General features: G+C 54.8%; 2 protein-coding genes across 3 annotated transcripts; both read right to left on the bottom strand.

Moving 5' to 3' along the window:
• Positions 1-1007: 1007 nt before the first annotated feature.
• LOC120542417 (tripartite motif-containing protein 3-like) lies at positions 1008-3532 on the bottom strand. The gene is made up of 2 exons (XM_039774895.1): positions 3233-3532; positions 1008-2733 (listed from the first exon to the last, which is right to left on the bottom strand). The coding sequence occupies exons 1-2, from the start codon at positions 3321-3323 to the stop codon at positions 1658-1660; spliced, it is 1167 nt and encodes a 388-aa protein (XP_039630829.1). The 5' UTR covers positions 3324-3532; the 3' UTR covers positions 1008-1657.
• A 5484-nt stretch (positions 3533-9016) lies between these two features.
• prr35 (proline rich 35) lies at positions 9017-19173 on the bottom strand. Of its 2 annotated transcripts, none has more exons than XM_039775082.1 (3): positions 19098-19173; positions 10696-12048; positions 9017-10167 (listed from the first exon to the last, which is right to left on the bottom strand). In XM_039775082.1, the coding sequence occupies exons 2-3, from the start codon at positions 11994-11996 to the stop codon at positions 9399-9401; spliced, it is 2070 nt and encodes a 689-aa protein (XP_039631016.1). In that variant the 5' UTR covers positions 11997-12048; positions 19098-19173; the 3' UTR covers positions 9017-9398. The 2 variants fall into 2 exon arrangements, with proteins under 2 accessions (XP_039631016.1, XP_039631017.1); XM_039775083.1 differs by having other exon boundaries at positions 9017-10164.
• Between the last annotated feature and the right edge of the window lie 958 nt (positions 19174-20131).

Below are 20131 nucleotides of genomic sequence, written 5' to 3'. Positions count from 1 at the left end.
TTATTAGTAGCCATGTGCGCCCAACGTGTTAAAGTTGTCTGTGAAGGGCTCCCTGTTTAAACGCGGCTGCCAGTCGTGAAGTGGGCTCTTCGTCGCACAGCATTATGATTTTTTATAAGGGAAACAAAATTACAAAAGCAAATCTTTGGACATTGACTCGATAGGAACGGCCTCCTCTGCATCACTGTCCGAATAGTAATCATGTGGTGGTGTGGCAGCATTTCTGCTTCTGTCCGTTCACAGTCCGTCTCGTTTCCTCTCACGGTGTCTTCTCCACCTTCCTCCAATCTCGCAGGTTGCTTTGTGGCAATCCAAAGAGTAAGGCAATCTACACGGAGCAAAAGGGGGACACATAGGTATCGAGGGTCTTTAAAGCATAAATAAGGATGACCGAAGCCACGGTACAACTGAGAGACGCGCGGCACTCGCCGGCTACAACGTAACAATAAGAATTTCCAGAACGTGCCGTTACGTCGTCATTCATGTCACCCACTGTCTTTCTTTCAGTCATATGTTACGTAGGCACGTACCTCTTACCTTCGGCAACCTCACTCTCTAACCAGCGTAACCCTAACCCTAACCCCTTTCGTTATTCCGGCACGTTGTTGACATCCGTGAGTAACAACGACGTACTAAACTGGAAGGTGGTCTACGCATGCGTGGAACTGGCGGCCAAACACAGATGACGATCTTAATGACGATCTCTTCAGGTCATTTAAAGCTCAACAGTTAGTTTAGTTTGAATGTCGGTGCTTTGAGGTGTGACTGGCGTACCGCAGTCTTCAGTAGTGTGAGCCTGGAGGAGATTCTTAACGCAACGCCTGTGTTTCAGCTGTCTCTCTACTGCCATCTAGTGCTTCTTCTTCTAATTCATTCGCGGACAAACACAGATGAAGAGCCAAATGAAGATTATATATAGTGCCTTTCACAGATGATATGGCGCCTTTTCTAGCTATCAGCCTATTACACGTCTGTCGTCCATGTCCATCTGTCTGCCTGCTATTTAGCGCCTTTCCCCTTCAAGTCCATGTTCTCACCTCAACAGTGTGTTTGAACCTTGTGAAGCCCCCACAGCGTCACCCAGAGCCCACCTCTGTCAGCTTGCTCTCTGCACCGTCGTCAGGCTTGAGTGGTCGTTGTTCCTGAATTCCTCCAGCAGAGGGAGCCCTGCCGCCATTTTCTGCTGAAGTCCCCGTGTGGCGCCTTTCAAGTCCCTGAGCAATGAGTGCCCAGAGGTGACACATGTCAGCTGCTTTGCCACCCTGGTGAGGATGTGTCCCTGGGTACCCTGTGGCCAAGAGACCTGAGATCACCCGGCGCAGGATTCGAGTGGCTCTGTGGATCCTTTGTGTTTTGGGGGTCCTCGTCACGGTTCTAAATGAGACCCCTAAGTCCACTCTAAAAGCTGCTTTGTTTCTATTGCAGTCTGGACAGTAGCAGGCTCTCCCCGGGACCACCCTGTGCTGCCCACGATGCCAGTTATGCAGATGGCTACTGCCACACATGTAAGGTGAAGACCATCCAGCCATCCTCATGCAGCCCTGGCACAAATGAAGGAGCCCACGTCTGAGAAGATTTTTTCTTTTTAATTTTGTTGAACATTCCAAGATGAGCCCCCCAACGGTCTTCTCCGCCCAGAATCATCAGGGTCCCTAACTCAGCCATCGTTATCTGCGGCGAGTCGGCCCGTCCCCTTGCCGTGATGAGCCGCATTTCGGTACCGGAAGACCTTGACGCTGTTGTCCCCCGTGTCCCCCACGTACAGCTGGCCACGGCTGCAGCATGCCAGCCCAGCCGGCGTGCAAAGCCCCTCGGTGACCAGGGGCACCGGCGAGCCGTTTGGAGGGAACAGGACGACGCACCGCTTCTGCTCGTCCGCCACCAGGACGTTCCCCTCGACGTCACTGCACACCCCGGCTGGGCTCCCGAACCGATGGCCGTATGTGGCACTAAACGAGCAGAGCAGCTTGTGCCCGGCGCCGTAGAGCTTCACGTCTCCACACTCCTCGCTGACCACCGTCCCCCCGCCGGGCCCCGGGCACACATAGCGGGGTCCACGCAGGCCCTTAATGCTCCGGACGTTCAGCAGCCTGAAACAGTGGTCGACATCGAAGACGTGGACCTTGCCCGGCTCGTAGTCCGCCACCAGTAGCCTGCCCACGGTGTCCACGGCCACGCCCCTCGGTGACCGGAACTCGCCCAGGCTCAGCCACTCCCCTCGGCCGAACCTGGAGTGCGGATTAAAGATCTTCACGTCGCCCCCGGCCAGATCGGTCACCGCCACCATCCCGGCTCTCGTCAGGGTGACGTCCTCCGGCAGGAAGCGCTGGCGCCCCCCGTCTGTCACGCAAGGTAGTGCCTGCAGAGGGCGCCCCGCCCGGGTCAGGACGGCCACCTTGGGGACCTCGCTGCTGGCCAAGTAGAGCGTCCCGTCGGCGGACACGTGGAGCCCCAGAGGGGCCGAGACGCCCCCGTCCAGTCGGGCCACCGCGTGGTTCTGGCAGAAGCGCAGCTGGTTCTCCAGGTCGTCCAGTTCGTGACACAGCTTGGAGGTGCTCTCACGCAGCTGGTGGACGCTGCTCTTGGTCACCATGCCCATGCCACGCTGGAAGCTCAGCAAGGGGGCGACGCGTTGAAGGGTCCCCTCGGACTTCGATTGCAGCTTTCGGACGGTCCTCAGGAGGAGCTCCTTCTGCTGGGTCACCTCCAGGGTGTAGTCCATCTTGGGCAGCCCTGCGGGCACACAGAGGCACAAGGGGTGAGCCACTCGTCTGGACTCATGAGGTGCGGGCACCGTCACCGTGGCAAAGTAGAGACATCATTTAACACACACACACACCTCCTCTGAGGGAGTCTAGGAGGAATAGGAGATACAGGGAGCTGCCCACACACAGCGACTGGCACACATCTCACACACCCGGGCCGCTATGCCACCCCCAGCGACACTCCTGTGCCACTCACTCTGGTGCACCCTCACTACCCCTCACGGTCTGAGCTGTTAGCGCTGATGTTCTTACTTACTCACTCCTCATCCGTCACCCTTTTTCCTTCTCCCACTCACGACCCTTTTCTCTTTCTGCCACTTGTCACCCCTTTGCCTTGTGTCACTCCCTCCGCGTCTCACTTGTCACTGCGTCTCACTTGTCACTGTGTCCCTCATTTCTTTCTTTCTTTCTTTCTTTCTTTCTTTCTTTCCATCCTCACGCACACACTGACTCCCCGCTGCACTTACCTGGCTGGCCGTCGGTCGCTGTATGTGGCCAGGCTGGCATTGGCCGCTGAGTTTCCAGGCGGATTTCTGTTTCCTCGGAGCCATGAGACATTCAGTTGTGACCTTTGACCTGTGCCGCTCTGCAAGCTCGGGCATGACACTGACTGACTGGGTAAACAGAGACGGGCGGGCAGCTACCCCCACTTAGTAAACACAAGCCGGCCGGCCTCAAGTGTGCACGCTGGCCTTTCTGCCCCCAGGAAGCGGGCGTTTGTGAGGACGGCTCTGGGTGAAACACACAGGCTGTGAGGGTGCCCCTCCGTCGAGGACGTCCTGGCATCTCGATGTTCCGCATGGTGTGTCTGCCTCTAAAAAGCATCAGCTGAGCGCCACGTGAAAAGCCGGCGGCTGCTCACCGTTTACACAAAACAAAAGCTAATGGCAGGAGCCCCGGGCAGCCGGGCAGGTGGGCGGGCATGCGAGCTGCCCAGAGCCGTGATAAGAAGCAAAGCCTTGGACCGTGGCGAGCCCAGAGCTGCACCTTCCAGAGCCAACATGTGCCAACCGTCTGCACCAGGGCTGCCCATCTCTGAGGAAGGTGCCTCATTCAAAGTGTGGTGGTCACCATCAATGGACTCTTAGTCTGGGTGATGCCACTCGGTGATGCTGATGTGGGCACCAAGGGCCTTGTAAATGTTAGACAGGCTGGAGATAAAGACGTTGCACTCATCTTACCCTCCAGGGTGCTGGGCACCTGAAGGACCTGAGAAGAACCTGCCTCTTGGCACAGACCCAGACCAAGGTGTCAGAGTGGGGATAGATGCCCACTTCTCAGTTGCCCAGCTTCACTGACTCATCTTCTGCCAGTGAGCACAAATGCCAGCAGGCTGAATGGACTGGTGACCTTCAGACCCGTAAATGTGAGAGAAAGCGCCACCTGGACAAACGTTGGCATGCTTTCCATGCCCCTCGACCACCACCCATAATTTTAGCTAAACTATCTTACCTGGGCCAGGTCAGTGCCAATGACACAAAAATATCAGAAAATGCCATTAGACTTGCTACTGTCACTCCGTTCCTGGCATCACAGCTTATGCCCATCATGTCTTTAACCACATACTGTATGCCATTCACCACCCATACCATTCACCCACTGCACCACATGCCGTTCTTGGACAGTCCAGGGCTGGGCACCTTGCCACCCCAGTGTCATCTCCTCCTGAATTCCTCTGTGCTCTGTTGGCTCTCACTGGTGGTCTTGGCAAGTTGTTGGCACTGCCATGTACCATTACCAGTGACATCAGCTGCTGCTGTAGGCCAAAGTCCCTGCCTTTCTGTCACTGAGGTAGGTGACCCCATCAAGGGCACCAAATGCTTGTGACATTGAAGGACATGATTAAAGCACTCTGGCCAATGTGGCACTGCCTGTCACACCACCATCAGCCAATGAACAGGAGGGCATCGATGAAGTGTCTCCGCTAACTGTCCCTTTGATGCAGACCCTCACCTCTGATGAGCAAAGAGGTCAACGGGCAAAAGCCAAGGTGCCCCCAATGCCAAAGTCCAAGAAGGTCTCATCACATAATCAAATGTCTGTCATTCCAGGTTGTGATGTTTGTGTTAGAGGACAGTTTAGGGTGACATACCAGAGGGACACCCATGAGCGCCATGGGGCACAGTGGCACGTGGCCAAGATTTTCCACCTTGCCTTTTTCTATCCTCTTTGTTGACATCTTTATTCACTCCTGTGGCATTGACTGGGCATTGAGAAAGTGAGCCCCCTTCAGTGCCCCCTACCCTCGCACCGGGGGCATGAAATAAAAAAACATTGAAGGTGTCGATTCAGGATGGAGACGGGACAAGCGGTGCCTTGGCCACATGGGACAGTGAGCCAGACGTGACACTCGGGGGGCCATCAGGAGCCAGAGCTACATTTGCGAGTGAAGGCTGTGATGGCACCTGGATGGGCAGAGGATGGCCCAGTGGATGAGGGGATGCACTAGCAGCCCCCCAAGATTGTGGCTACTGTGACCAGGCAGTGTGAATGCCCTGCTCTGTGAACTGTGCTGCACTCTTTTATTGTAAAAGGCGCTATATAAAGCACAAAGGCTGCTTCTTCTAAATTTCATGCCAGAGGCACTGGTGCCAGTGGCTGCTCTCCCTCATGTTACATTAATGGGTTCTACTTTGGGGCACAGAGCTTGGCACCGCTCCCTCCCACCTCTAGTCACCGTCTGTGTGGCATTCCTGGCTCCATGAAACTGAGCGAGGACATGCGCATGAGGGTACACTAAGACAGACTGGTACTGGGTGGGCACGGCCTCGTGCCCAGTGCTGTTGGGGCGGGCACCCTGAGACTGGATTAGGTCAGTTCCCTCAACTCAGACGGCTCAGTCTGCCTCTGGCCGTCGAGGCCGCGCACTCACATGGGTGGTCTTGAACTTTGGAGCCTCCGCTCGGCCAGCTTGTCAAGTCGTGGCATCGCCCTGGGGTTCAGCATTCTGGCAGCGGCCCGCACCCTCGGTTCGAGGCTCTGACCTTTGCAGGTGCACCACATTCAGACGTTTGGCTGGGAGGTGACATTCACCTTTACGGCGGCCACCCATGTGTCAGGCGCCCAGTCCAGCAAATGTGAAGGGGCTGCCAGGCAGGATGAGACGGACCCCCGGTTATGTGCTCGCTAATGTGGCCTGATGTGACCGATTCAGCTCGGAGCTTCCTGAAGATGCTGCACGTCTGACCAAGAGGGGGTGACAAGTAGCGTCTTGGGGGTTGGCATTTGTGATTTTCATAGAGCCCTCTGTGTGAAAGGCGCTATATAAAGTGAAGAGCCCACCTGTTCTGAAGGTCCCCGAAATCCAGTCGGGTGGTCCGCACGCTCAGCCCTCGGTCAGCGCTGGCAACCCCGGACGCTCGAGAAAAGAGCAAACGAGAAATTTGAAACTCTGACCTGCCGGGGTTTGAAGCATCTGAAGTGGAAAATTGTTCTCTAATCTGATTGGCACCACATCCCTCAGTCCTGCCCCATCCAGAGCTGGCCGGGCTGGCGGCTGGATCACTTTGGGCAGAGCTGGCCCCAGACAGAGCCTGGGCACTGCCACGGGATGCAGGCCTTCTGGCCCTCCAGTGGTGGCAGGCTGCCTTTTAGGCTTTGACGAGGGAGGCTGGCCGGTGGTCCTCCGTCACTCAGGTGGGCGCCTTCTGCCAGCCTTTCATTGTTAACACCCCCTGATCGGGGGCAGGCGTATAGCACCTTTTATTGTAGTGCAGACATCCTGCCACAACCTCACTACGCCAGCTAAGCAGCATTTATAGCGCCTTTCATTATCAGGTTTGCTTTCATAGCACAGGGCACAGTATAGGTGGCATCATCTTTATAGCGCCTTTCATTGTAACCCTGTAATCGGTGGTCAGCTCTTTATGTTGGAGCCCCTCGTGTAATCGGGCTCTCCTGCCATCTACGCTCCTCTCTCTTTTAAAGCCCTCCCATCTTGTTTTATAAGGGGTGAGTTTTATAGCGCCTTTCACAGTAAGCACGATTGTTCTTGTTGGTGTCTTGTTGTTCCTATGAATGCAGTGCCCCCCCCATCACCCACTTCTTCGCTTCTCTGCCCACCAGCTGTCATTACCAAGGGGTCCTGTGCTGTCAAACCCTGCGCCCCATTGGGTCAGCTTGGACCCCACATCATCCCCTGCTGGTCTCTTCCATGTTGTGGCACCATCTGGGCATGATGGGGGATGCTGTGATGCCCACAGAGGGCAAACTGACTTCTGGGGCACCTTTCATGGTAGAGGGGTGTAGTGCCTATGCCATTTCCATTTGCCCTTTTGCAAACCTGGGCACAGAGCTGAAACCAGGCCGTATTTGACGAAGGTGTATTAGTACACGTTAGGATGACGTCCCCCTGCCAGCGTGGTCCAGGACCTCCCTGATCTGGAAGTGCAAGTTCACCGGTTTGAACCTTCACAGCCCGATGTTCTGAGTGCCCACTCGAGCGGAGCAAACCGATGTAATCAGCAGAACAAGTAGGCGGCTGCAGCCATCAGCTTGTTTTATGCCAGTCAAATGGCTGTGTAATGGTCTGCTCACTGGACTCTCCTGGTCAGCCGGGGGCTCCGATCGCCACTCAGATACGGCCATCGATGTCCCACTCCATTACTTAAACGCTGCCCCCTTTGAACTGCGGCCCATTAGCCATCTTATCAGGCCGACTTCATCTTGTAGCACTCGGCTGCCACTATGGGGGGGTCTGGAGCAGCCGAGCGGTCCGTGCAGTGGGGCAGTTCACACAATGCCGCTGCCATCTGGACCGTGACACCCTGTCAGGCGCAGCCCCCGAGCCCCCTTGGCCTCCATGGAGAGACTCGACCCAAAGGCAAGGAAGACCAGAAGAGTGAGCACTTCCAGTCGGACCCCCATGGACTTTGATTCCTTTGTCAAACTGGCACTTGTACGTGACACTGCTGTCACTTGTTTGACATTATTGCGGTCACGTCACTGTGCCGCATTTTTCTGCTTCTTCAGATGGCCACAGCCGCTTTGGCATCAACGATGGCATCGTGTGAGGCATCATGGTGACAAGGCACTTGTCCAAGCCTCCAGGGTCCCTGCCTCTTGGTTTGTGTGGTGGGCTTTGCTTTTTGCTTTCCACCACCAGGCAAGCTGGCGTGCCAGAAGGACGAGGAGGAGGAGGAGGGGGTCACTGTTAGGAGATATGCTGACCCAAGGTGGCACTGACATGGGAACTGGCACCTCTCCCCCAGAGTGACACCATCCGTTTGAGCAGTAAAGCATGCTGCTGTGTATGTGGTGACAGCAGGGGACATTAAAGCGACAGGTACGGGCTGGCCATGCAGACGAGTGACACTGTAAATCACAAGGGGGACAGACGAACCTGGAAAGGACTGGAGTGGAGCTCACCATCGAAAGACACCTACCTCGACGTTTAGCGCTTCATTGTCTGCCATAGCAGATGCCAGCTACAGGGGTCACCCTCGTCCTCTTCCACGACTTAAAGACCACCTTTTGGCAGATCGCCGAGGGAGGCCTCATTGGCTGCGGCGCTGGAGCATTTCTGGTGCCAGGAACTGAAGCCCAAAGCGGCCTGGCATGCTGCCATCTGCTGGCAGAAGGGTGAATTGCAGTCAGTTTTTAAAACATAAAGGGCCAGGTGCCCAGGGTGGCCTCTCGGTGACCCAGTGCTGGGCACTGCCCCTGCCACCCTGTGCTCGTGATGTCTAAAACCTTAGCAGGGTCTTCCATGGCTTCATCCCAGGACGCCATTTTAAAAATGGCCGGCTGCCTCTCCCTGCCCGTGTGTGCCCCTTTCGTATGCATGCATGTAGCGGGCACAGAGGGCTCTCTCTGTCTGCTGATGAAGAGACGGGGAACGAAATGCACGTTCACTAAGTCTGGGCCGAGCGCGGCATGGTGACGGGGTCCACCTATACATCGGTCGAGTGACACGCCAACAGGCCCACCCGCCTCCACAGACAACCTGAGCATCTCGAAGCAGCTCAAGATGGAGCACCCCACACAAGCAGGCCAACGGGTGGTCTTTTTCTCTCTGTTTTTATTGTCATCATTTGTGCCCAGTCTTTGTGACAAGGAAACAATCACCCACCAGTCTAGAAAGTGCCAGAAGCATCAGAGACATGAAAGAAAAAGCAACGTGATGAAGACACACACGCACCTTCATTTGAGGAAGACCCCCGTGGACAGCACGTCCACCCACACACATCCGCGTCCTCACACTGTCCCTTTGCTGGGTCATATCCCCCAAGGTCCAAGTGCTGGGCTGCAAACTGCATTCAGCTGCGCTGCATTACCAGGCCCGACCACGAGGGGGCAACCTTCTTCTGGCCTGGCACTTTCTTCAACCTTAAATAATAAAAGTTTAACATCACAGGAGAGACTCACCGAGCCCGGGCATCTGCCAATGTGAACGCGAGACTTCTGGGGTCTCACGTGACTCGCACGGGTCAGCACCCATGCCACCCTGGTGTCACCCTGTTTGGCCCGTGCCGCCTCTGAAGCCCTGGGGGGCCGCTGGCACGGCCGTGCTCAGTCACACTTAACATTTGAAGGCCACTTCGACCTCCGGGGTCCCTGGGCTGGGGTCCCTGGGTGCAGCCCTAGTGGAGCGGAGCGCCCAACGCCTCCTGCCAAAGAATACAAGTGTGAAATTCAGTCAGTGCTGAGGGGGCTAGGGGGGCCAGCAGTGTCCCCAGGCAGGTCCCGAATGGCTGACCGCCTGAGGCTGCTGAAATCAGCAAACACCACGGAGGAGGAGGAGGAGGAAGAGCGGCCATCGGGGCAGAGCAGCACGCTGGAGTCGGCCTCGCATTTAGTCGTCCGACTGGGCCACACGGCCTCGCCAGGGGGGGGCCGCACTCCTAAGCTGCCAGGAGACACCACTTCTGTCTTGACCACGGCTCCTAGGGTGGCGCGTGGCACACCCGGACGATCCGCGGGTCGTATGCCAGCCACAAACTGCTCGAAGGCGTCTCCTGTGTCTTCGTGCTCCTCGTCGTCTTCGGCCTCCTCGTCTTCGTCACGTGCTGCGCTCTGCTGCTTGGCGCTCTGCTGCTTGGCGCCCTTCTCTGCCCGTCTTTTAACGGAGAGGTCCAATGGCCCCTCGTGCTGCTTTGCCGTCTTGTCCAGCGCCTGGTGGATGTGCGACAGCTCGCTGCGGATCTTGCACAGGTGCTCCCTCAGGTAGCGCTGCCCGGGGATGTCGTCCAAAACCAGGCTGGCGATCTTCTTGTCTGCCTCCCGATATTCCTGCAGGGCCCTGGAGAGATCGCCCAAGAGGACCCGGTCTGGACCCGGGCGCTGAGCTGATTTGGGGGCTGAGGGGACCGTCGTCTTCTCATAGACCTCCAAGGGGTGTCTCCACAAGCCCGGTGGGCCGTCCTCAGAGGACTTTAGTTGGTGGACGGGGGGCCGGAAGCTGCTGAGCAAAAATAAAAACAAAGACACATCATCATTACAAGACAGAGGGGCCGAGGCGGCCTAACCCTGCCAAGCGACTTACGTCCCCCCCACCCCAAAAATGTGAAACTCTGGAGCTGGCGAGGGGTCTCAACTTCAGGCTGCCTGGCAGGGGCAGACGAGAGGAGCCCATAAGCCGAGATGGAGGAAACACAAGCAGCAGACGGCGAGCAGAACCTCGGCCGCTGGGAAGCCCCTCAGACGGAGGCCCACTCGCCCAGGGTGGTCCAGTTGCTAAGGTAAAGTTGGGTGAGCCCCCTAAGTGAGGCCCTGCTCAATGCTGCCCAGTGGGAGGCCCAGTGCCCCTTTGGCGAGTTGTCCCCAAACTCACTGGCCACCAAAGGACGCACCTTGCTAGATGTCAAGCCCCCCCATGTCACCATCTCCAGCAGGCAGTAATGCTGCTCGTCATAAACCCCGAGGAGCTGTCTGGGGTCACTTCCTGGGTCGGAGGTCCCCATGAACGGGTCACCCATCACGTTTACTGTCCCTGCCGTGGAGCGGTGGCTTCTCCGAGGCTGCGCCCAGGCTGGCACTCCCTTGGAGGTAGGAGCTCTGGGCAGGTTTCTTCTCGGGTGGCGCCGTCAGGTGGTCAGCAGGTGTGGCCGTCCTCTTGCTTCCCGGCTCGACGGTGGCCGTCACGGCCGAGTGGCTCCAGCTGACCGCTCTGTCCTCCTTGCTCGCACTTGGATGCTTCTCATCGGCTGCTGCTGCTGCTGCTGCTGCTGCTTTATAGCTGCCCTCCTGCTGGCGACTGGGCCACGCGGGAGGGGGCACCGCTGGGACGGGGAGGTTGGCCTTGAGAGCCGGGACTTTCCATAGGCTGATTTTTGGCTCCAGGGTGGGCTGGAGAGGCTGAGCCCCTTTGGACTCCTTGCCAGGCTCTTGGATCGAAGACAGCGCGTGTTCGCACAGCAGGGGGTAGTAAAAGTGGGGCGGCAGTACGGCGCGGTCGGCGTGCTGAATGGTGCCCGCGTTGGGATGGAGGAGCTGAGCCGCCGAAGCCAGGAAAGGCAGCTGGGCGAGCTGAGCGTGGCCCGGAACGGCGCTGGTCACCGGTGGGTTGACGTAGGAGAACAAACCGGGGCTCAGAGGGTAACTGACACCCAGCAGCGACACGTTCAGCCCCGGGGGGTCTTGGCAGTCCGTGTAAGCCGGTGGCGGCGGGTAGCAGGGCATGGAGACAGCGTCCAGGGCGGGCTCCGGGTTGCCTTTCCTCTGCCCGGTGGCGATGAGGCGCCACTGCTCGGACAGCACGTTGGGGCCGTCGACGCAGCTTTGGGGCAGCTTGTAGTGCCGCAGCTTGGCCTCCACGGCCCTGGCGCTGAGCACGGGGTCCTCGAGCGAGTAGACATCGGTGATGACCAGCTCGGACTCCGTGCGGGTGGCCTTCTGAGGTGCCCCCTGACGCTCGCCCTGGGCTTCTTCTCCTTTGCTCATCTCGTTTTCGCTCGTGTCCCGCTCGGCCTCCGTGCTCGCTTTGGGCCCCTCGTTCCTGGCCACTTGGTCTGCCTCAGCTCGCAGCCGGGACCCCGACTGGAGGGCCAGGAAGTTGCCCTTCTTGTAGGGCCAGTCGGACTCGATGAGGAGGGACAGCGAGTTCTTGCACAGGCTGTACTTCATGTGGTTGTACAGGTGGGACTTCTCCATGCAGGTGAAGGGGCACTGGAAGCACTTGTAGTTGTAGGGCTTGCCCCATGGCCGCGGGATGTAATGCGGCTTCTTGGGCTTGCGCTCCTTGTGCTTGAACACGGCGCTCACCTCCTTGGACATGTCTGGCGCTGCTGACATCGGCGCTGGGGCCCTGCTAGGCGACTGGCATCCTTCTGGGGTCAGCGGCGCTCTGTGGAGGAAGCAGAGAGGCTTCGGTTAGGGCAGAGTCTCGAAGGCAGTGCCCACTCATCTCCCGGCCCTGACCAGAGGCTGGCAGTGCGGTGGGGGCGAGGGGGCTGAGTGCCAGCGTGCCGTACTCTCCCTCTGTGTGTGTTTGCTTGGCTAGATTTGCCACTAACGTCGCTCGAGGCCTCCTTGGCTGATCTGTTCTCTCTCTACCTGCCAGAACTAATTAGTTCCAGTGCCGTACCAGACGCTCGCAGGGGTCGAGCCAGGCTAGGAGCGGGCGACTGGGCCTCGGGAGCCTACACCTGTGTTAGTAGCGGGGGCTCCGAGAAAGCTGCGATTAATGAGAGGCTGGTATGGAGTCCAGGAGGCGTCATTAGTGCCAGGGCCGTGCAATCTGGGTCAGGAGAGAAACGAGCAACAGGGCTGTTTGCGCTCCGTGGAGACCCTCGTCCTTACTGCCGCGAACGTGAAGCACGAAGCAGACGGTCAGGCTCGGGGTCTCGTCACTACAAGGCCGAATGCCACCTCCGATCCAACGCTCTTCTGACGAGGCCCGAGGACCACCGCACTGCCAGCTTGACATATCCAGCCTTAGGCTGCACATCTGTCTTCTTCTTCTTCTTCTTCTTCCTCATTATTAACTCATGCCATCCAAAAGTCAGGACAACTTTACAACAAGCCCACCCTGAAAGACGGCGCAAGCTCCTGGGTCTCGCACTTTAGTGTTGTTGGATGTCACCTCACCCTACGTGTTTCAATTCCTGAGCCAAAAGCCGAGACCCCCAACACGGGAAGCCCTCAAAAGAAAGCAGAGAGGCTTCTGGGAAGGTGGGAGAGGTCCGAGTACAGGAAATGCGCCCAAGACCCTGGATGATGCCACCCAGGGGATGAGTAAGGTGTTAGGAGGAGGGCTACAAGCTGCTGGGCACTGGGCAGAAGGCCACCACAGCTAATCCTTCCATTATTCTGAACTAGCATGGCATGCTGGCACAGTGCATTCCTATCCCATGCCTTGCCTTTCTCAGTCTTGGCACTTCTGAGGGTCTTCCTCGCACCTCCCAAAGATGTGAAGGTTAAGTGACTAAACTGTAAAGTGGCCCCCGTGTGGCAGTCAGTGCAGGGGTCTCAGAGAGAGGGCACCGTGGCATCATTTCTGCCAGGATAGGCTCTGGCGCCCCACAACTGGGCTAACATTTCTGTGCTATTCCCTGGAGATTAAAGGGGGGCTTCAGTTTGTAATAAACGTTCGGACTTGCGGTCGGCTGCTGTCACTCGGACTCCTAAACGTGTGTGATGAGGGTGCTGGTGTGTGTATGAGTACCTGAGTGGTCCCACTCTGGGAGGAGAGCCCTGATTGAAGGGGGCAGACATGGATGGAGGGGCTCAGTTTGTTCTTTGTCTTCCTCGCTGTACTCGTTATCAGCTGTGTGCTGAGCATAGTGCCCCTGATGAAAGGCGCTATAAAAAAGCGGAAATGCTGGTCAGCTCACTTTGGTCTCACTCAGGACACACTTCCTGGAAAATCCAAAGTGTGGAAGTGATGGGACACCTGAAACAAATGGGCAGCCGCTCACATTCACTTGGCATTACTAGTGCCAGTCACAGCAGGCACCACCAGCGAAGGAGAAGAAAGGCCTCCCTTCCACCCTGCTGTGGTGGCACAAGGCAAACCAGAGTGTCATCGTGGGGACACCGCAGGTTTAATTGGTCCCCAAGGGTGCCATGCTGATGTCCCTCCAATCAGTCCTGTGGCCTTCCTGGGCAGCTTTAGGCAGTGCTGCCCACGCATCATCCGTCAGGAGCAGGCAGGAGCCCACCCTGGACAGGACACGAGCTGACCCACACAAAGAGGCCAACTCACAGTGGTCAGTTAAAGGGGGTGCAAGAGTTTGAGATGTGGGGGGAAAAGCAACGAGGACGGGGGGAACAACTGCACACAGCTGGAGATAGAAGTGTTTAAAACCAGACCCCTAAAGCACTAACCTCTGTGCCACCACGCCATCTCGACCTCTGAGCCTAACGTCAACTCAACAATAAAGAGGAGACGTGAGAGACCCTTCTAGCCCCCCCGTCACTAATCTTTCTCACAAGTCCACTTGAGTCACCTGGTCTGAACGGAAGACAAGAAGAATAAGAAAGTGGCCTGTGTCAGTGGGCAGGGGTACGAGTGGCGCCCCCTACTGATCACAGGGGCCACTCAGACCAACCAAATAAATGGCACCGTTAGAAAGGCCAAAGCCCCCAAACAGCCCACGCAGCCGCCAGGTCTGACATGATGAAGACACCACAAGCCAGTCGGACGTCTTCTTGTGTCGTGTGTTACTTTGTTTTCGTACAGCGAACGTTTAAACTCCAACATGGAGGTCACTCGTGTTGTCCTTTGTCTTTGTCCGTTTTTGATCTCTCTAGCCCCTATGTTTAAAATGTTTCCTCGCCGCCCCTCCGTTTGCATTTTGTTTAAACACTCCCCGAACTTCAGGGACCGTCCCAAGTAACGGAAATCAAACGGGAGCGCCACTCACCCGGCAGCCCTCAGTCCTCTTCGCGCCCGGAAGCCAGCAAATCGCGCGGGGATTTGACAGCCGCTGATTGGCTAACAGCGAGTAGGCGCGTAGCCGTGGCCGCCATTTTCAAAGTCCCGCTCGATCTGCTTGGATTTGTTCGGTTCGACGTGATTTGTTTGTTTGTTTGTTTGTTTGTCGGAGTCCCAAGTGTTGTGGAGCAAAGACGCGGAGCCGAACTTACTGACGGTGGTCAGCCAGACGCTGAAATGACGGGAACATCAACCAGGCTGGGAAGGTGGGCGTCCTGTGCAGACGAAGACTGTGAAGCTGAACTGGGACGGTGACTCCCATGTCCGCTGTGAGGGTAAGAGGACGCATTTCCATCTAATAGAATTATGGCAGAAGAAGCGACACGTTTGGTTAGTTTTTGTCATTAAAAACAGTCGGTGTGTGAGTCGCGGTGGCCGCGGTGGCGGTGGCGGCGGTGGCGTAGGCGAGTGAAGTGGCTGTGCTTGGTCTGGGACTGATTTTCAACAGCTGGCATGGACGTAGCAGGCAAGGTCGCTGCTTTTCAGGTCCATTTTCTCTCAACGTGGGGACGTTTTGGTCCGAGATTCCCTCTCATACTGCTGATCTTAACTTCTGAGATTCTTCAGATAAGGAAGACAAACGGCTTCAGATACAAATGCTAAGGTGGGCCTCTCTAAGGAGGGACAGGGTGACAGAAAGTCCCAAAAGGCCTCCCAATACAAATATACCGCTGGATGCCCCCCTGGACCAGGACTGGCTTTGAGGCATCACTCCAGGCAAAGGCAATAAAAAGTCAGCTAACCGTAGGAGTGCTGAGCGGGGGGTCATATTGGAGTGTCGATAAAGTTTTATCGATCGTTTAAAAAGCGCGCGGAGTTGTGGAGACAAAGGAGGAGAAGCTCGGGGGCGCAGCGCTACGTCCACAAGTGACTTCTGGAAAGGACCGACGAGTGGCCCTCAAACTGAGGTCACTGGCCGCCTCTCTCCCGAGGATTTCTCTAGCAGGCTACTCGGAGCCATTCAAGAAGCGACGGCGGACTCTGGTGAGGGTCCAGAGAGTTTTACAGACTTCACTGCTCTCTGGATGTAATGGAGGATGCGCCTTAGTTCGGACACAGCAGGGTACCGCGAGGTGTCTCCGACCCTTTACATGAGCGCTTGGCTTCCCCCCGATAAACGGACGTCCTTTTTAAAGCTTCATTTTGGGTGCCACAGGCCGGTCGTGTGCAGCGCGCTCTCGATTTCACACTCCGGTGCGATCCGCGTTTACATCCTGGACACGCAAATAAAATGTCCGGACCCTGCTTCTGAAAATGACCAGTATAGACTGGACCTGCAGGCCTTGCTGTGTGCGACCGGTCGGTCAGGTTTGGCAGATCTTTGTGTTTACTTTGTGTTTCTTTATTCCAAATTGATGAAGAGAAGCGCCGTGCATGCGCTGTGAGGGGAGCCACGAGAAACGGTCACACAGAGCCCCCCGTTTATGTTTTCGGTGCTAAATCTTTATTACAATCTGGACTTATTTATTTATTACTGAGCCAAACATTTCATATATATATATATACACTGTATATACATTTAAATATATATTTCAATTCTTAATTGTCATGTGTACAAGTACCATGTAAAATGAAATGCTTGCTTGCATCTGCCCTGACAGTGAACATAGACCAAAAAAAAAAAAAAAAAAACACAATAAATAAACGAATATAATAAGTAAATAAATAAAACCAGAATCCTAGGAATAAACAGAGACAGTGGCAGAAGTAGATGTGCAGGTAGCAGTGGACATGACACAATGTTACCGATTGTTCACGAGTCTGACTGCATTTGGGTAGAAACTGGACTTTAGATAAGAGGAGGGTGAAAAGTGACAGTGCAGGGTGGCAGGGGTCCCGGGGTCCCACCTGATACGGCGCACTTTCCTGAGACAGCGTGTAGTGCACAGGGTTGTGGGGGACATCCGGGCAGTATAGGCATCGTTATATATATATATATATAATATAAACTAAGAACTGAATTAAAATAAAACAAGAAAGAAAAAAACATCCAACGATTCGAGAACATTCTGATGTTTGTTAAGCGCGCGAGCTCTGCGGGGAAATTAAAAGATTAGAGAATGAGAGGCTGAGGGGAAACACAGTTGAAAAAAAGACAAACGGTGGCTTTTGAATGAAGTCGGTGTGTCCAGCACCAGACGCGACGCGCCCACCTGATCTTTCCAATGCGTTTTTCAAAAATCGGCGATAGCGAAACGCTCACTTGTGCGCTGTATAAATATAAAGAAAAGAAAAGAAAGCCGTTAGACGATAACCGCACAGAATACACGCGTGTCTCCGAATAAACGAATGAAGTTACACGCGTTAAAAATGCGTCTGGGAGCCCACTGGCCGTTGCACTCTCGTGGCGAGACCCTCGTAACCATTGCTGCGCTGCTTCTGCCGAACCGCAAGAGAGCCGACCGCTTGACGACAGAACTCCGCGGTGCTCCCGAAGAACTTGGGGCTGATGCGGGGGGCTCGGGTGGGCTAAGCAGACGCACAGCTTAATACGACTGCAGTTTAGAGGGGCTTTTTACGAAGCACGGCTACAAGAATAGGAAGTAATAAATCGCCGGCTCGGGGTTCAAAGGGGAGCCAAACGCGCGCTACTTGATAGGACGCCAACCTGTTAGTAATGGACCTCCAAACGAATTGAGTCGGTTTTCGGTGTGCGTGTCGTTTGTCTCCAAGTATTCGCCTTCGTACTTTTTTATCGCCATTTCTTTTTCAGAGCTTTTGGGTGTCATTCTAAAAATCGTGATGGGCGAGGACAGCCGAAATTTCAGTTTCTCCAAGTGGACTTACTTTTGATGAGGACCAGCACTGCCACTCCGTCTTATGTTAGGACCGCCTGGCTGTGAAAAAGTCACAAAAAAGGGAACTTAAAACGAAGTAAATTACAAAGGTCATTTGTCACATTTTTCGTGCAATATGAAACTGTCTTTCCAATCTTGTTAATGTTTTCTAAATCTGCTACTGGTTTGCTAAAAGCAATTTCAAAAATGACTGCTACGCGTAACGAAGCAAACGTGTAACTGTAATACGGAACTCATTCGTTTTAAGATGGCCCGTTTCTATATCAGGAGACAAACATTTGACCGGTAACTCCAAGCCGAGGAATTTAACAAAAAATGAGCCAAACGAGGAATCGACCGGTGAGCCTTCAGCAGGTGACACCGCGGTGGCGCAGACGACCTTTTAGCGGAGCCGCCGCTCTAGTTTGCGGTTTTCCGAGCAGCTTTTGAGACGCCCGGTTCTTTGTAATTTGCGAGTGCAATTCAAAGCAGTGAAAGTCCATTTGAACCGATGTTTGCGCGTATCATCGTTTAATTGAACGTGTAATTGATGTTGAAATTGAAGGACCGAATTATATGAGGTTTGACTGTTGAAATATTTTATTTGAGAAATAACTTTCTATTTACTACGACAGGCACCGATTGAACAGGCGTGATCGACGTTAACAAGTTGCTCAAGAAGCGGAGGGAGTGCACGGTCACTTTTCGTTGAATTAGCCTGTGTGTACCTGGTGGGCTAAATTCGAAATCCCGAGAAACAACAAGTCAAAAAGTTCAAACGCTGCGCTGTGCCCAGATACATAAACGGCGCGTCCCCATACTCGTCCTTGCAAAGAGAGGCGTCACTTACGCTAGTTGTGGTGCAGGGGCGTCCCGCCATGTCCTCGGTGGCTTTGGTCCTGAAAGATACGCGACTGCGTTCAAAGAAAGCGATCTCTGCCAACGCGCGTTTATTACGAAACGGTAGACGGCATGAAGAAGTGAGAGCGGGGGGAGCGTGTCCAGGTAACGGACAGGAACGGGGTGACCTCCCAAGTGACCTTCGGCAGGAGCGGAGCGACGGAGTCCGCTTGAATGTGTTTGGGATGGCAGTCGTGTGGAGCTGCGCTGCACCTGCTCGTCCGCTTTTAGAGTTTTGGGTGTGCAGTACAAATGACGGGGCTGTATTTAAAAATGGAATATGCTTACAGTTTTAATAAAAAGAAGAAATGAAAAGCAAAACGAAAAGTCAAATAATACTCAAATAAACACAAACTCCGCACAGTATTCCGAAATGTGCACAATGTTATTAATTCGCGTTTAACGAAGAAACTGCAGTTACCACTAAGCAAATGAAACAAACACCAACACCGGATCAATCGGCGGCAGAGCGACCGTTATTTGAGCTTAACACGAAAAAGAAAAAGAAAAATGAAACAAGAAAATAGTGCAAGTCGGGCAGAGGACGACCCTGCCATCCGCTGCATGCCCGCCCGCCCGCATTTGATTCACGGACACGACTCAGGTGTTCTTACAATGAACTCTCCAATTCTCGAATTATTTCCTTGATTGTTTGGGGCAGGTGTCTGATTAATTATTAATTAAAAAAAAAAAAAGCCAAATTAAAGGTAATCCAACCCCGAGTAGGATCGCCCTCCCTTCTCGCACTTTGAGTAAAAGAATCTGCAGAAATAAACTCACAGGCAGGCGCCGAGTGTCCGCGAGTCGATGCCGCAGTACCTGCACGTCGCGCTCCTCTCTCTGCCCGCCCAGTCCGTGCCCCGCCGTCACTGAGAGCCTCTCTGCTGGGTGCGAGGTATATATTGTCTGGGAGCCATGCCCAGGGGCATCTGCGCCACTGCCGGCTCCCCCGTCCAACCTCTCCGGATGGCGCGCGCGCGCTCTGCATTAAAGGGAGAGCAACGAGACAGCAGGAGCGAAGCGACCGGAAACTTGAGTGCAGGCCCCCTAAAACATCAGAGAGAGAAGTCGGGCGGGTGCTGCCAGTCGCCGGTCTGCTGCCCTTCACATATGCAGTACCTGTACCACTCGACTGGCTGTCAGATGACTATGTGGCGCCTTTCACCATTGAGTTTAGGACGCCTACGTACCTCCAAGACCCCCCGCCCAGGTAGTCCTTAGGGGGGCTGGCCTTGCGTGTTTGTCTTCTTCTTCTGTGGGCTGATGGCACAGTCCTGCAGTGTGTCACTCCTCCACGGGACATTCACAGTCGAAAATCCGAGTGGGCAGCCCCCTTCAGTGCCATCTTTAGTATACTGGGGGGCGAGGAGTGTCACTGGTGTGGCGCAGGTCACTTCATATCGCCGCCATAATGTTGTAAGGCTGACGCGAGGGGGGCGATTTTTCGACTTTGGTGGCCGCTGCTGCTTCGATGGTTCGCCTATTGGATATTTATTAATTTATTAAATGCCACATACAAGTTGAAAACGCCAGGGGGTTCAGTGAATGTCGTGTCGCATCTGTCCCAAAAATCCATTCTGAAAATTCTTCAATAAAATATATATAAATATACATACCTACCAAAGGGGGGCTTTGTGTTTGTTCAGCTGCTGGGGGTACAGATTAGATTGTGACAATGAAGAGCTCCTTCTCCTATGATTTTGTTTTTATATCCATTTAAATGCAGTGGGTGGGCTTTATATGGGGCGGTGCTCTAAGAGTGCAAAGTGGGCACCCCAAGTCAAACAGTTTGTAGGACTCAAATCTATGGTGGT

Source organism: Polypterus senegalus, chromosome 13 (genome assembly GCF_016835505.1).
Source record: "Polypterus senegalus isolate Bchr_013 chromosome 13, ASM1683550v1, whole genome shotgun sequence".
Taxonomy (NCBI): Eukaryota; Metazoa; Chordata; class Cladistia; order Polypteriformes; family Polypteridae; genus Polypterus; species Polypterus senegalus.
The sequence above is the reverse complement of the archived record's forward strand: the minus strand, read 5'-3'. Positions and strand labels throughout refer to the sequence as shown.

Coding starts and splice junctions, on each gene's coding strand:
- LOC120542417 (XM_039774895.1), bottom strand. CDS start 3,323: ATGTCTCATGGCTCCGAGGAAACAGAAATCCGCCTGGAAACTCAGCGG. Junction 2,734..3,232: donor AGCGACCGACGGCCAGCCAG/GTAAGTGCAGCG, acceptor GTGTGCCCGCAG/GGCTGCCCAAGATGGACTAC.
- prr35 (XM_039775082.1), bottom strand. CDS start 11,996: ATGTCAGCAGCGCCAGACATGTCCAAGGAGGTGAGCGCCGTGTTCAAG. Junction 10,168..10,695: donor AAGCCACCGCTCCACGGCAG/GGACAGTAAACG, acceptor ATTTTTGCTCAG/CAGCTTCCGGCCCCCCGTCC.